This window comes from Mugil cephalus, chromosome 21 (genome assembly GCF_022458985.1).
Source record: "Mugil cephalus isolate CIBA_MC_2020 chromosome 21, CIBA_Mcephalus_1.1, whole genome shotgun sequence".
NCBI lineage: Eukaryota > Metazoa > Chordata > Actinopteri > Mugiliformes > Mugilidae > Mugil > Mugil cephalus.
Window position 1 is genome coordinate 18,706,449 of NC_061790.1, and position 14,173 is coordinate 18,720,621.

A 14,173-nucleotide genomic window follows, 5' to 3' on the forward strand; every position below is an offset into this window, starting at 1 on the left:
AGCTTTAAACACCAGAGAGCAGCAGAAAGACAGACACGCATACTTTTCAAGTGCTTTTATTTCACAGGTGTCCCAAAAAGTTGAGCGTTCAATTTACAAACAGGTCAATGACGTTCTGTGCAGATGCACAGAATATAGCATTCCTCACTTTGAGGCAACATGGAGAAAACAACACATGCTGCTTTGATAAAACATGTACAGGCGCTACAATAAGTAGCTGGTGTGGTGCGTAGTGCATTGCACTTTTACACTAACATTAAGAAAATGGTGTTCAGTCTGCTACATTTTCCAGGCTTCATCCGATTGAGTCACATTTTAATGCTTAAAAACAAAGTTTGCCACAAGTTGAAGCGAGAGAACCAGTTTTGTCACAGTCTTTTTCTTTAATAATATAAATTCACAGCCATTTTTTTCAGCATTCGCTTTGCTCCTGAGATGAGAACTCCCACGTGATCTCCATTTGAATAACACGAAAATCCTGAGTCTTTATCCTAGAAGGATATGTGGCTCGTCCTGTAGTTCTGAATGAGCGAAATTAGTTTGGGCACATCTGAAACATGCGGGTAAGCGTTCATGACTTGCTCCACTATGTTCTGGGGGAAGAGCGTGCTCAGCTGGCTCCTCAGGCCTTTCCTCCGATCGCTGGACGGGCTCTTTGACTGGCTGCTCAGCTTGATGTCAGAAGGACTACTCTGCACCCATGGGTCACGGGGTAAGTTGCGGGTGTGTCCGTGGGAGGGCGGTCTTAAGTACGGCTCCGAAAAATGAGCCGGGTGCTCCACGTTATGTGGAGGTAGAACCGGGCAGGAGCTCCATGCCTGGTGCTGGTGCTGCTGGTGGTGGTGGTGGTGGTGGTGCTGGTGCTGGTGGTGGTGCTTGAGGGACATCCCGGTTTGCTGGTGACCACACCTGCACTGGCTGCATATGGGCTGCTCACAGGACAGAGGGTTGTTCTGATGAGGGTAGTAGCCTCCTCCACTGCTCAGGCAGCGGCCCTGAGAGTTCCCGTAATGTGAGCCTGGGAAGGAGTATTCGTCGTGGCTCAGGTTGTAGCTGGCCACGCCGCTGCTGTAGCTGCGCGGAGGGTACTCCATGCTGTCGGACGCAGCGTGGAGGTAGAGCCTGGACAAGGAGCTCTCCATGGAGCTGAAGGCTTCGTCTACGTCTGGGCTCGGACAGTGGTGCAGACTTGCGTTGGACTGGCTCCTCGGGCTGCTGGTGTCCCTCTGATAGACGGACTTGTCGCACGGCGAAGCCCTGTGTGCCGAGTCATCTGTGGTGAGGGGCGGAGGAGTGGACGCGGCGTGTCGGGACTCCAGGTGAGACGCGGCAGGTGAGACGCTCTTGGCTCTGTCTCTCAGAGCCCTCAGCTCGTCAGCCACGGACAGCTGCGACTGGTTGGCCCTCTCTGGATGGTAGAACTTACATTTCACTCCGTATGTGCACTTCTTTCCTGAAAGATATAAACACAATAAGAAGAAATGAGAATGGATCTATATTACCACATAGCTGCCACCCTGCATCTCTACAAGAAGCTGCTGTCAGTGCAGGATGTGGAGGTGTGTGACTAAGTGGTGAGGCGCGGCTTCCTGACTCACTAAAGCGTTTCTTTGTGCCTTTAACACTGAGAAATGTGCAGTAAGGCGTCTTGGAGCGGATCCAACTCAACCGGTGAACAACCCACTCCCTTTTGAATCTCTTTCTGACAATGAATGACAGCCTTTCCACCACCTTTGTATTGTCCAGCTGGGGGTTGTGTAAATTCACCCTGAGAGAGTGGCCCAGTAGCAGGAAGTTTTGAGGAGAGCACATCCAGTGACCTTGTCCTTAGACCCACAGGGATGATGTTGTGTTGAAACACACGGTTTGGACCGCAGCGTCTGTTTTTCAGCTAACGCAAAATCTTGAAACTCCAACTTGGGTGCCGTTTCAGGAATTCATACTTCCTCTAAGGACGGAGGAAAAAACATTTTGCTCTGATGAAATACTTTATATTGAGCAAGAACTGTTGGATAATCTGAGAAATATACCACAGTGAGTGTGGGCAGTACTGCAGTGCTGTGCTTTTCTCTGGACGCTGTTGGCTTTTACATGTTAGGAGATGGAACAAGTTCTGTCGTTAACATTGGCCACGATGGCAACGTAGGTCAGCAGATTAGTCCTATGCTGTTGTCTAGACTAACATCACAGCTGACAGTGTTTTACTACCTTGGTTATTCCCTAACCTTTCCTCTTGCTCAACCACGAGGCTACTCTGTGTTTTTAGGGAACTAGTTTTAGACAAAGACTTGCTCTTACAGACACTGCCACGATACATGCATTCAATTTATGTCACAATACGTCCCAGTTGTGGGAGTTGAAATAGCTGCTTCCGTATCTTGTGTCATGTTACATTTGTGCTGCACCCTGGACTGGAATTGCAGGTCTATATCTGGTGTTGCTGCAACATCAGCAACTACAATGCTACTTGTTGAAAATGTGCAGCTGTTTGATGTGTCCGCTGTCACATGACATGCTTTAATAAGCGTTCAGAAATCTTCCAACAACAATCAATGCTGATCCGACTGGTTCTCATTGTACACGGTGCTTTCATTAGTCCCTTTGAAGAGCACGATGACGTGTGACCTGAAGTCTTAGTTAAAACCAGAGTGTGAACTCACCGTATGGACAGTGCTGCTGCCGGTTGTCCGGGGTCCATGGCTTCTTCCTTAGGAAATCATCAATAGTGGGACCATTTCTACCCAGAGGATCGTCTGGAGGCATGAACCTGAGTGAGCACAGAGATGAAGTTGATATGCAAATTTCCATTTTACCCCAGCGTTTGTGCACTTCCTGGTCCGTGAGAGGACTTACTTGTCGTTGGCGAAGGTGTACATCAGCAGCCTCTCCTCTATGAACTTCTTCCACTGGGGGTTCTCCGTCTGCAGGTCACGGTAGTTGTCGTTGGACACGATAATGCCGTCCGAGTCGAAGGCCAGCTTGACGATGTACCGGTCATCATAGCACACCACCCTCTTGCCATTCACGCAGCGGGACGGTGTGTACACCAGGATCTTCCTCCTCTCCAGCTCATGGAGAATATGTTGATCTGTGAAAGACACGTGCAGGACAGTGGTGTTAGTCAGACGGTCTTTAGTCAGGGCTAAAAAACACACTGTAAAACTCTCCCAAGCTGTGATATCTTCTCTTAAAAGTTGAGTGTACTGCACAAAGTCTACGTGAGCTGTTGTTGTGTCCTTATCTCGGTCCCTTATTTGGATTTGCATCAGGAAATTAAGAGGGTGGAGTCGTATTTGGCACTGATTATGCTGAATGTCTTGTGAACTGCTTGAGACCGCTTTGTAATAAAAAAAAAAAATGAAGCTTCTTTATAGTTTAATGGTTCACAAAGCCAGGACACAGACACAGGAATCCAGCAGCAACAGTGACAGGTTACATATTCTCAGCTCATGTAATAAAGTCTCAGCATAAGGCTCAGTGTGTTCTCTTCTTCAGGTTATTCACATGATTCCCCTGTTTTGCTTCTGTAAGCAGTCTTCTCTCCCCGGGACATTTACCTTCTTCTTGGAACTTCAGCACATGTAAAAGCATTACATAATGGGTTGAAACTGACAGACTAAAGCAAATGAGATTCCATGATTGTCATCACATTCTGATCTGTGGCTCTTAGTCATAGTTTCTCAGGGGTACATGCATAACCTAAATGACTTCCTCCAGTTTAATGAAGCATGTCATTCATCTGACCCCACACCAGGTCAGGATGAGCAGACATCGTCATGTCCGCGAAGTGGAAGTGACCGTACCTGTGATAGGGGCCTCCGGCCTCGGCTGCTCCTTCCTCCACAGGGGAACGAACACCGTGATGTCGCGCATCCCTTTGTCCCAGAACCAGTTAACTGCCAGCTGAAGGCCCTGACACGAAAATCCCTTCTTGTCGCCATGGCTACAAACACATGGAAACAAAAACAGTCAAAAGAAGCAGTCAAAAAAAACAAACAGAGAAAAAAAACTACTTCTGCTTTTGTCTTTCCGTGCATGTTGTGCACACAGGCAGCCTCTTCTCTCTTTTTCAGGAAACTGATGGTGTTGCAAGAAATGTGCTCAGAGTTCTCCAAAACAGAGTTTCAAAAGCATGGAGATGAGTAATTTGATGAGACTTTTCACATGCATTTCGTGTACTTGGGGACTTATTTTTTAAACTGGCAAATCAGAGAGGTTTTTTTTGTGCATAACACTATGGTGGTAACATTGGTTAACTGAGAAAATACTTAATTCATGAAAATTTGTAAGTAATTATTTCTTTTCATATTCTTCCAAAGCAGCATTTTCTGACATGAATGTTATTGGTAAACAGCATCGGCTGTAAATGAAGATGAATAGTGGAATAGCTCCTCTAAAGTGAAAACAAAGCAAGCAGAGCTCCCCCTGGTGACTGGCTGCAGTATAGGTCTTAAGCTCCACCTCCTCCTTGTTAGTGGATGGGACTTGGGCCAAATTAAAACACATGTCAAAAACATTTTTTCAAGGGATTCCAGTCATTTTAGCTAGTTAATATAATGACGATACATGTTCTAGTGTCATTGTATAAACAAAATACTTAAAACAAGTACAGTGTATGAGGCAACATTTCCTTGTAAGTGGTAGGAGTAGAGCAGAGCGTAGCATTAGTTAAACAAAACATGTGTGAGTCTGGAGGCCGATATCAAGGCTCCAAACTCTGGCTCCAAAGTTGCAAGATGGCGCTGCCCCGTATCCCCAGGAAAATAGCGTCAGTTTGGTCAATGCAAGGAAGTGGGGACACGTCCTCCATATTTATATACAGGCTATGGTAAACCCTGAACGGGGCCTGACATGAGGCCTCCAATTGGCCTAAAAGTAACATATGAGTCATGGAAGGCAATTGGACATTTGAAAAAACAGAGATGTATAAAAATGTGGCTCGTTGTGCAGGGAAAAAAAAGTTTGTTTCCACCAATAGACAATGCCATGTCAAGTGCAAGAATAAGTGGCCTCAGAAAGTCTGAAATGTTTACTTTGTCACGATCACTAGGGACTAGAGACTCCACTAATATGAAATCTACACCTACCGTTAAACTCACACTAACCAGGATGTACTTAAGAGCTACTGAAGAAGTAAACTGGATGGTTTTGCCTGCAGGAAAATGTGTGTGCGTGTTTCTGTACACGCCTATGGGAGTTCCCCTTCTTCACAGCAGGAAGCGGGGAAGAATTTTGCATACAACAGGTACAAAAGATAACGCTTGGCATGAGGAGGTTTTGGAATAAATCTATCTGATTGCATAACTGATGGGCCATAAAGGGTATTGTGAAAGATGCTTCCTTGTTAGTGTAAACAGCAAAGCGTAACCTAGAACTCTGCCCTGAGTCAAACCAATTCTCAAAGAGAGCTACACATTGAGCAACACTGGCAGCTGCTTTATTTGCATCTTTCATGTATTTGCCGAGTTGAACAAGCAAGTGGAACAAAGCGCTGAATGCTCCTGAATTTGTTTCGGTCAAACACAATGAATGTAGGGTACTATTTATACAGGTTAAATAACTTCACAAATGGACGAGGAAGGTGGTTTTGAAAGACCACGATCAGCGTGTGTGACTCAGACGAGTGCGGTTTAAGGAAACAGAAAGAAGAGTCTGGTGGCAGCCTCCCTCACAGACTCTGAGATTTCACGCCCCAAAGCTGGAGTGCAGTTCCACTGCCTTCCTAGGAATAAAGGTGTGACAGTAAACACCTCAGCCCTCTTCTGCTTCCAGCTCAACTCAAGTCCTTACAGGAATAATGTGTTGTGAAAACACATTTATTTTCCATTTTGATATTTCATATCCTGCTCTCCACCCACTCAGCTATTGGTTTGAACAAATTTTGACTGAGGACTTCCTTGTTACCCAGTTTAGGACAGGTGAAGCTGCCAAGCATGAGGTCATATGGTGTAGAACATTTCAGCGCAGTGTTACACATATAACAAATCACCGGAATCAATCAAATCTCATGTGAAAACTGAGTGGTTGCCGCAGTGGACATGTGATATTACTCCCCAGGCATCATGTCATCTAGAATTGACAGAGAACAGGCACATATCGTGTTTTCACTTCCCACATCTTTAAAGGGGAAGTGTGACGCGATCAAATCTGTGAACTGAAACGAGGTTTGACACAAACGGAGCAGATGTGCACACGGGAATTCATTTCAAAACTCAAATAGTGCCGTTATAATGCCCTTTTTTATTCTACCAGGCAATCATGCACATGAGCGATTAACGCGCCCTTCTTCTTTTATTTCATCATACCTCAAGTAAGTGGTTTTCCAGGAAGTAAAGAGCTACTTTTCTGTTTCTGCCAAAACAAGATAGTTACATTGTTTGACTTGGCCAGAGAAATCCATGCCGGATAAGTACAATTTCTAAATGGACTTACTTTTGAATATTCTCATTTCACCATAGTTGCATTAAGATGTTTCATTCCAAACACGATCAGCTTCTGTAACTTGAAGCCTCTGTGTAATTATTACTGCTACTTGAGCACTTCTTCCTTCAGTGCACCACACAAACATACAAAAAAAGAGATAGAAGTCGCACGATCTTAACAGTGGACCTCCCTGAGCAGACTCACCTCATGGCCACGTTGCTGCCGTCTATCACCACTGGTCTGAAGCCGGCCACTGGGTCTCTGTCTGGTCCGGGCCTGGGTTGGCTGGGACTGGGGCTGCAGCCTCTGGGTACCAGCTTTGGACTGTTGGGGACACTCTTGTTGGTGTAGGTGCGAGTGTGGCAGGTTTTTATCAGCTCCTCCAGAATGTCATTGGTCTGGGCGTCATGGTGCAGGTTCTCCAGCACCCTCAGGATGTCACTGAGAGAATATCCTAGCTTGAGAAATCGCTCCACTTTGGCGTGCTGCTGCTGCTGCTGCTGCTGGTGGTGGTCCATGGCTAATGGCGATCTGTGCTGTTTCCTCTCCTCTGTCTTCTCAGGACGGTCTGACGGGAGAATCCTCCTCTTCGCCTCCTTATTGGGACCCCGCAGCGTCTCCACGGCGACAACCTGTGTTTTGGAACAGTTGACAGGTGTCAGAAAGGAGACAGAGTCAACCTCTGTCACTGTAAACACAGGAAGCACAGCTGTGGTGTCACAGGGGTTTTCAGACAAATTGATTGTGGTTTCATGTGCACAGATAGAATCAGCTCTAGTTACCACAACCTCATGACTGCCAACGCAAACGCAAACACTGGCTGACGTCACGCTGGTTAAGAAAGCCCCCATCTCTCTCTCTTTCACTCTCTCACACATACACAAGGGAGGAAGCAAATGTTCTGCATTGAACCCTGGTCTAATTTTACCTCCAATGTCACTGAGGTCTGCAAAAAACATGAATGAACAAAACTGATGTGGCTGAGTTGGGGCATTAATGCTGCTCGCCTGTCGCCATTCAAACACATGTCATAGTACTTTCTGGAAACCCCCCCTGAACTTCATGTCCAAAGAGAGATCACTCTGATGACTGAGGGTGACAACTGCCGAATGACTCAACCCACTTATTCAATTTTTCCTCCCACGAGCAGTTATTCTGAGTACAAAACTTTTACACTCCTCTCGTACCTGAAACAAGACAAAACAAAGGTCCTGTGACAAACTGAGAGAACCTGACTGACGTCTCACTTTATCGCCTTCTCCAGACAAAACATCACACTGAGAAGCTTTTATTTGCTGCGCTGTCCGTTTGATCCTTGACGTGCAAAGATGCCTTGATTTAGTGTAGTCAACGTGGCAACTTGATATTGGAGGTATGAGGAAACAAAAACAAAGTCGCACTCATGGTTACGTTGTCTTCCTAAAGCCATAGATATCTCACCCATAAAGAAGATTCCAATAAAAGAACAAACTTAAATGTGTTTTTACACCAGCCTACTGCAAGGGACTTTGCACGGGCTTGCTAGAACCTGCACCAAACCACATCCTTTGCTCTTCGGCAGACATTCAGTCAGTCCTTTTCTCTTCTTTTCTTTTCTCGTGCTCTTTTTCAAACTCGCAAATTCCACTTTAAATTAGCCTTAACCTCGTTTGCTTCACATGCCTGACACTTTGCTGCACTTTGCAGCTCTCAGCCTGACACCTACCTACCTCTCCCGGTGTGAAACATGATAAGCCGCCTGACAAGCTTCAGCAAGCCGAGACGACAGCCAGCGTCTCCGAGCTGAGAAATGACATCCAACGCAAACAGCCAGCTGAGCTCCGTCGTCACATCCTAGCTGTATTTTATACTAGCCTGGACTTACACATTCAGCAGGTCCCTCTCGCCGGCTGTGTCTCGCTCTCTCTCTCACTTGCTGTGTGTGTGTGAACAGAGCAGTTCAGTCACTGTTTTGCTGTGACGGGCGCTCTGATCTGAATGTACCTCCTCTTATCACTCATAGAAGGAAGTGAGGGCTGTTGAGAAAAAAACTCTTTGACCCGCAAGGAAGAGAACGCTCCGTAAATTTGTGAGAGCCACTTCCTTGTCCAGGGCAACAGGTGATCTGAAAGCCTCGGGGATTTATTTGTCCTACCTTTTTTTTTTTTTTTTCTTTGCTCTTCCGTGTGTAGTGCGATGTTGAGTGAATGTTGCTAGGAAGCCTGCCAAGTTTCAGACTGAGACATGGCGCTGTTAAGGTTATAGTTATTAGTCATTCAGACATTTTATTTGAAGTTTAAAAATCAAATGGGAATTTTGTCTCTAAAATCTGTAAGTTGCCATAGAAATTTGACTTTAGGGTGTATAATTTTTCAAATACATAGTATGGAGCAATATGAACAATATGGCGACTGTGTCGGATTAGGCAATTATAGTTATAATGAATAATAAATGGATGCCCCAACTTGCCCGGCCCAGTCATACCTTACCAGGTTTTGCAAAGCTGCATTGTCATCAGGTAGGATGTGTCAGGAAGCAGAGTGGATTATTATTATTATTTTTGTTGTATATAACATGCAGGTGCCCATCATCTATCCATTATATAGTCTATTTTATACTCGTGAGATACAAACAAGGAGATACATTCCTCCACTTGTCACACATACAGTTTACAAGAATCCTATTGCAACAGAAAATAAGAGTAAGGACACTGACGTGTAAAAGAATCCCTACAAGGTGAGGCCTAATCACAGCCAAGCGTTAATCTTTACAGCATCTAAACAACAAGGGTGACTCAGGATCTTAATACTTTCGTTCAGAAATCAAAACACAGCAGACGCTGGGGAGTCCTTCAAACAAACACAGACGACTGTTAAACTGCAGTTGACTGTATAGACCATAGGGCTGTCACACACATTCAAAGAGTTTCATTTTGACATTCACACTGACAATTTTCACCACAAGCAAAATTACACCACAAATGGCCCTAACTGAACACAGTTTACCCTAATCATCCCTAATTCTCAGAAGTGCACTAGTCAGTGCATACACTGCGCTAGTGGTGTCTGTTCTCCAACACCACCTGGGGCTCTGCATATGCAGCCGCTCATTAGTCTGTCCGCCATTTGTCTTTACAGAAACAGATACATATTCAAAATGACATAGTAATGACAGCATGAGGAAATCGGGAGGTGAACGGAGAAGAATATGAATAATAGCAACAGGAACAGGAAGGAACAGGGAAAGTCAAGTCACAATGAAACAGCATTTTGAGGGAGGCCTTCATTTTTTTTTATGTTTGGACACTATCTAACCAGGATGTTGGACGAGGAAAAAATGAACCAGTAAGCTGTGTGTGTGTGTGTGTGTGTGTGTGTGTGCACTTGTTTTCCATTAGGTCTTGATGGGCCAATTAGTCATGACACAAGAACATAGAGCAAGAGAAAGAGAGAGGTAGGTTTATGTGAAGAGAACGGCAGGGCGAGAATCTGTGATGAAATTGCTGACTGGAATTTCTTCCTTTATCTTACATGTCTGCTAGGAGATGACAGTGAGTGTTTGGGCGGGAAAGTCTTGGGAAAGTTTGATAAGACAGACAAAAGGTGCGGTGTTCAGTATAGTATCACAGCACTGGAAACCGACGACAACATGCTAGAAGACAAATACCTGGATCAGTCGACCCCTTTTCAATGTTTTAAGGTATTACAACAGACAACTGACAACAGACTGTTAACATTTAATAATTTGGTATGCAGCACTGTAACCTGTAAGAAGAAACATCCATCCTAACCCAAGTACAGACCACATGGAGCATACAACTGTGTTGTTTAAATGTGAAAAGGCCAAGTTATAATGAAAAAATGTGGTGTAAAGAATCAAACGATTCACCACTTTTCCTGTAAATTACTGGATGAGTTATTGGGGCATAGTGGGAACCCTCTGACTTGTCGTTAATGACCCGACTTGTCAAAGTTTTCATTTATCCAGTTGAACATAAAGCTCACATTTAAGTATAGCAGAGAATGGAGCTATGTAAGTAAACAACCATTCTCCGCTATACTTGGTGTTCAGTGCTAATTAGCTGGTGTTAGCTTGCTAACATGTTCAATTAAAGGCTTTGACACCCCAGGCCAACAACAGTACAACAGTCCAACGTTGACTGTAGTTTTTGACCCAGATACAGGCATTGCGAGGTTCTGTGATGTCAGTTTCGTGTGTCCCTATTTTAACTTACCGGGGTAAATATCAAACCTCAGACAATGGCATGTTAATTGCCCGCTAATTGCTGATGTTTCAGTGCAGCGTATGGGCGGATGTGCGCGCGCAGCTTTAGCTAGGTTTCCTTAGCTTGGTCATTAAGTCATTAATTTAAAAAAAAAAAAAAAAAAGTTTTAGCTCACAACAGGAAAATACCTTGGTCACATTATTTAACAGGACTTACCATAACGGTCGAACTGCAGGTCCAGGAAGAGATAAGGGAATGGGCGAGAGGACGGGCTCGCGGGAGAGTCACAATTTGCATCTGCTCAGCTACGAGGAAAATGAGCACGTACGACACGCCCTGACGGCGTTTGATTTTTGATGTTGTTGTAGATGTTTTCAGAGAAAAAAAAATCTAAAAGAAAAGAAAAGGAAATAAAAGAAAAGACCATAACTACCTTTGCATAAGGTTATCTTGATAAGTTCCGTTTTGGAAAAAAAGAAAAGGAACGGGTGGAAAATCATCAGCCATCATGTTTTATGTGCAGAAAATGTAGCCTGTTCCGCATCATTCAGTATGACTACAGAGTATATCTTTCAGTAGTCAAAACATTCTTTCCGTTTGGCATACGAGTTTATTCCATTCGTGCAAAACCGCAGATAGGATTTTATTTTTGACTGTGTGTCACACCCAATTATGCTACATATTTTTATGTAAATTGCTCCAGCTCTTGTATTGTGTTTGCAGTGTTTTTCAGGTGTGTTGGGTTAAAAAGGGGAGCTGTAGGATAATACTCATTCTTATTTATTATTTACACACAGACACTACATGAAGCTTAAGGCCTATGATTCAATCTCATTTTAGTCTATTTTTCATTTGGTAAAACTGAATTTTATTATAATTTTTATATAATTCTATAAAAAGTAGTTTCAAAATACCACACTTTAAATAAATTTAAAAAAAGTTACCATAACAATCAATCTTTCCATACACAGCTACAAGTAGTCAGTATTCTAATAGATCAATAGACATAAAGCCATTAAAACATCTATGGTTCTTCAAAGCACTGAGAGTGCAAGGTAGGGCTTTATAGAACTCTTTTTTGAAATTCAGTTCCCCAAGGACCTTATAGAGCAAGAAAAGGTTCTTAAACATCAAAAGGATCTCCAGAGCACTAAAAGTGGCCCAGAGCACTTGTGAAGAACCTATTTTTCCATACATCGTATGTCAGGCTTAAAGCTCAGATTTTAATACCATAATACCCAGCATTCCCAGGACTGGGCCTTAGCAGTGACCTGTGCCAGAGGTCTTAGTGCCCGTCCACAAAAATCAAGAATCCCCATACCTCGATGACCGTGAACCTCAGTGTGGGAGCACCACAGGGTTGTGTGCTCGGTCCTCTCCCCTGTACACTCATGACTGCATGCCTCTCCAACCCACATATATAATCATCACATTCGTAGACAACACAACAGTGTTCCAGTTCATCTCAGAAGGGCTTTATCAGTGATAATAACAACCTTTATCTGAACATTAAAACAAACAAGGTCACTTAAGACATGCACAGCCAGACTCAAGAAGAGTTTCTATCTAGAAGCCATCATTGCACTGAGCTCTATATCCCCTCTACCCCATCTGCATCATCGACTTTAATGTCACTTTAGACTAAGGGTTCACATTTGCAATGAGTGAGTGGGTGTGTGCACGGATGAGGCAAGGGGTGGAGGGGTGTGTGGAGGTGTGATTTATGATAATGTTTGAGAGTCATCGCAGTTTTTTTGGGTTGCGGGCACGCAATGACAAAAAATAGCATTCTGATTCTGGTAACAATGTTAGGTTGTCATCTTTCCTATCATCATGTGGACAATCTAGGGCTAATTACCAGACCAAAATGTTCCCTAAATGGCCACTCAAGGCTGTCTCTGAAACTGGGTCAATACTCAAACGTTAAATGTTAAAATGGTTAGAGAACAAATAAACATATTACCAGTCTGGTGTCTACAGCTTATGTCCCCATTCATGGCAACTCACCTGTTAAAAATAATTGAATATGATTAATGGTACGGCCCAGTGCCGGGTAGGTTACAATAGGTGGCAATTTGCCACTCACCTCAGCCTCTCCCACTTGACCTATTTGGTTATTTTTGAGTTAATGACTCTAGGCTTCAAAAAGAAATGAGGGTAAGTTCATCTATATCATCTAAAAGGATCATTAAGCAGTTTCGTGTGGTTGGAGACTGTAGTCATCATGGTAGAAGTGGAAAGCTGCCATTGGAGTCAGCCAACTTGAGCAAACTGTTTTGAGCACCATATGAAAAAGGTTTCAGTATTAGGAACTGAGGACACTGTGTTCTGTGGAGATTTGTTTCCAGTGAACAATAGGACTTAGTTAATGCTTCACAGGCTAACAACTGACAGTCAACTCATTCATCTACCGCAGTTTAAACAGGAAAACCAATAATTTGCTGTGCTGCTTCAGTGTTTGTGACATTGCTTCATACGCTCACACGTTCCACTACAAGAATTTTTCAAGCGCAGCCAGCAGGACAGCTGAGCCTTTGTCAATACTGACTACTTTTCTGTTGTTGTTTTGTATTTAGGGTCATTTGTACTAAAAAATTTACTATATTTACATGGAAAATATTGTAAATTTATTACTATTTTATGCGAGAGCTAATTAAGAAAAGCATATGAACACAGATTAAACTGACTAACAAAACCCCAACAGATCAGCATAAAAAGCCACCAACATATTAATGTATGAGTAGAAGGTATGAGCCATACAGCAAAAAAAATACAGCATTTTGACAAATTTCACTTTGTTCAATATTTAGACTGTGTTCATGCGCAGTACAGTATTTATTTTTATGTGGAAAATCACTAAGTCTACTCAAAATGATGCAACTGAAGCTGACCACCACTGACCTCCTGGATACAGTGGCCAGGTCATGTCAAAGGTCACTTGGCCATGCGTTATCTCCCACCCAACCCAACCCAACCCCCCACACCAAATAAGTCAGCACGATGAGCCATTAAACAGCGTGGAGAGGCAATGTGTGCTTTCTGGAGTTACACATGCTGCTCTTGGTTCCTTAAAACGCCATCTGTTCTTTCCCTGCATATTTACACTTCACAAAATGAGGAAGAGGTGAAGCAGATAACAGGGACGGATGGTTTTTATTTCTCTAACCAATGAGTGTGATTTTCCAACATTCTGGGTTTGTTCAGGTGATGGCTTCAGACACATGACTGGTGTGGAGGCGGAGCGATCGAGCGCGGCAAGGTATAACATGAGCTATCAAGATGCAATAGTTCAAAATCTGCTATACTTAAAATCTACACAAGTAAATTAAATAAAACATTCACAGTACACTTGTGCTTCAACGGGTCATACGCATATCTTAGACACAAACGCTAAAGAGAATGTTGATACATTGGAAGGACACTGCCAGTGTCCTTCATTAATCCCAAGTGCGTTGCCATAAGTTGTGGGATGGAATAAAATGCATATTTTCGTCCTGCTCTAAACTAACTACCTATAACCTATTTTTTGAAGATAAACCAGAAACA

General features: G+C 43.6%; 1 protein-coding gene across 4 annotated transcripts; it reads right to left on the bottom strand.

Moving 5' to 3' along the window:
* Nucleotides 1-40: 40 nt before the first annotated feature.
* LOC124998807 (probable ribonuclease ZC3H12D) lies at nucleotides 41-10,983 on the bottom strand. Of its 4 annotated transcripts, none has more exons than XM_047573364.1 (6): nucleotides 10,844-10,983; nucleotides 6,628-7,055; nucleotides 3,804-3,943; nucleotides 2,854-3,088; nucleotides 2,661-2,767; nucleotides 41-1,453 (listed from the first exon to the last, which is right to left on the bottom strand). In XM_047573364.1, the coding sequence occupies exons 1-6, from the start codon at nucleotides 10,922-10,924 to the stop codon at nucleotides 492-494; spliced, it is 1,953 nt and encodes a 650-aa protein (XP_047429320.1). In that variant the 5' UTR covers nucleotides 10,925-10,983; the 3' UTR covers nucleotides 41-491. The 4 variants fall into 4 exon arrangements, with proteins under 4 accessions (XP_047429320.1, XP_047429321.1, XP_047429323.1 ...); XM_047573365.1 differs by lacking the exon at nucleotides 10,844-10,983 and adding an exon at nucleotides 8,288-8,441; XM_047573367.1 differs by lacking the exon at nucleotides 10,844-10,983 and adding an exon at nucleotides 8,133-8,280.
* Between the last annotated feature and the right edge of the window lie 3,190 nt (nucleotides 10,984-14,173).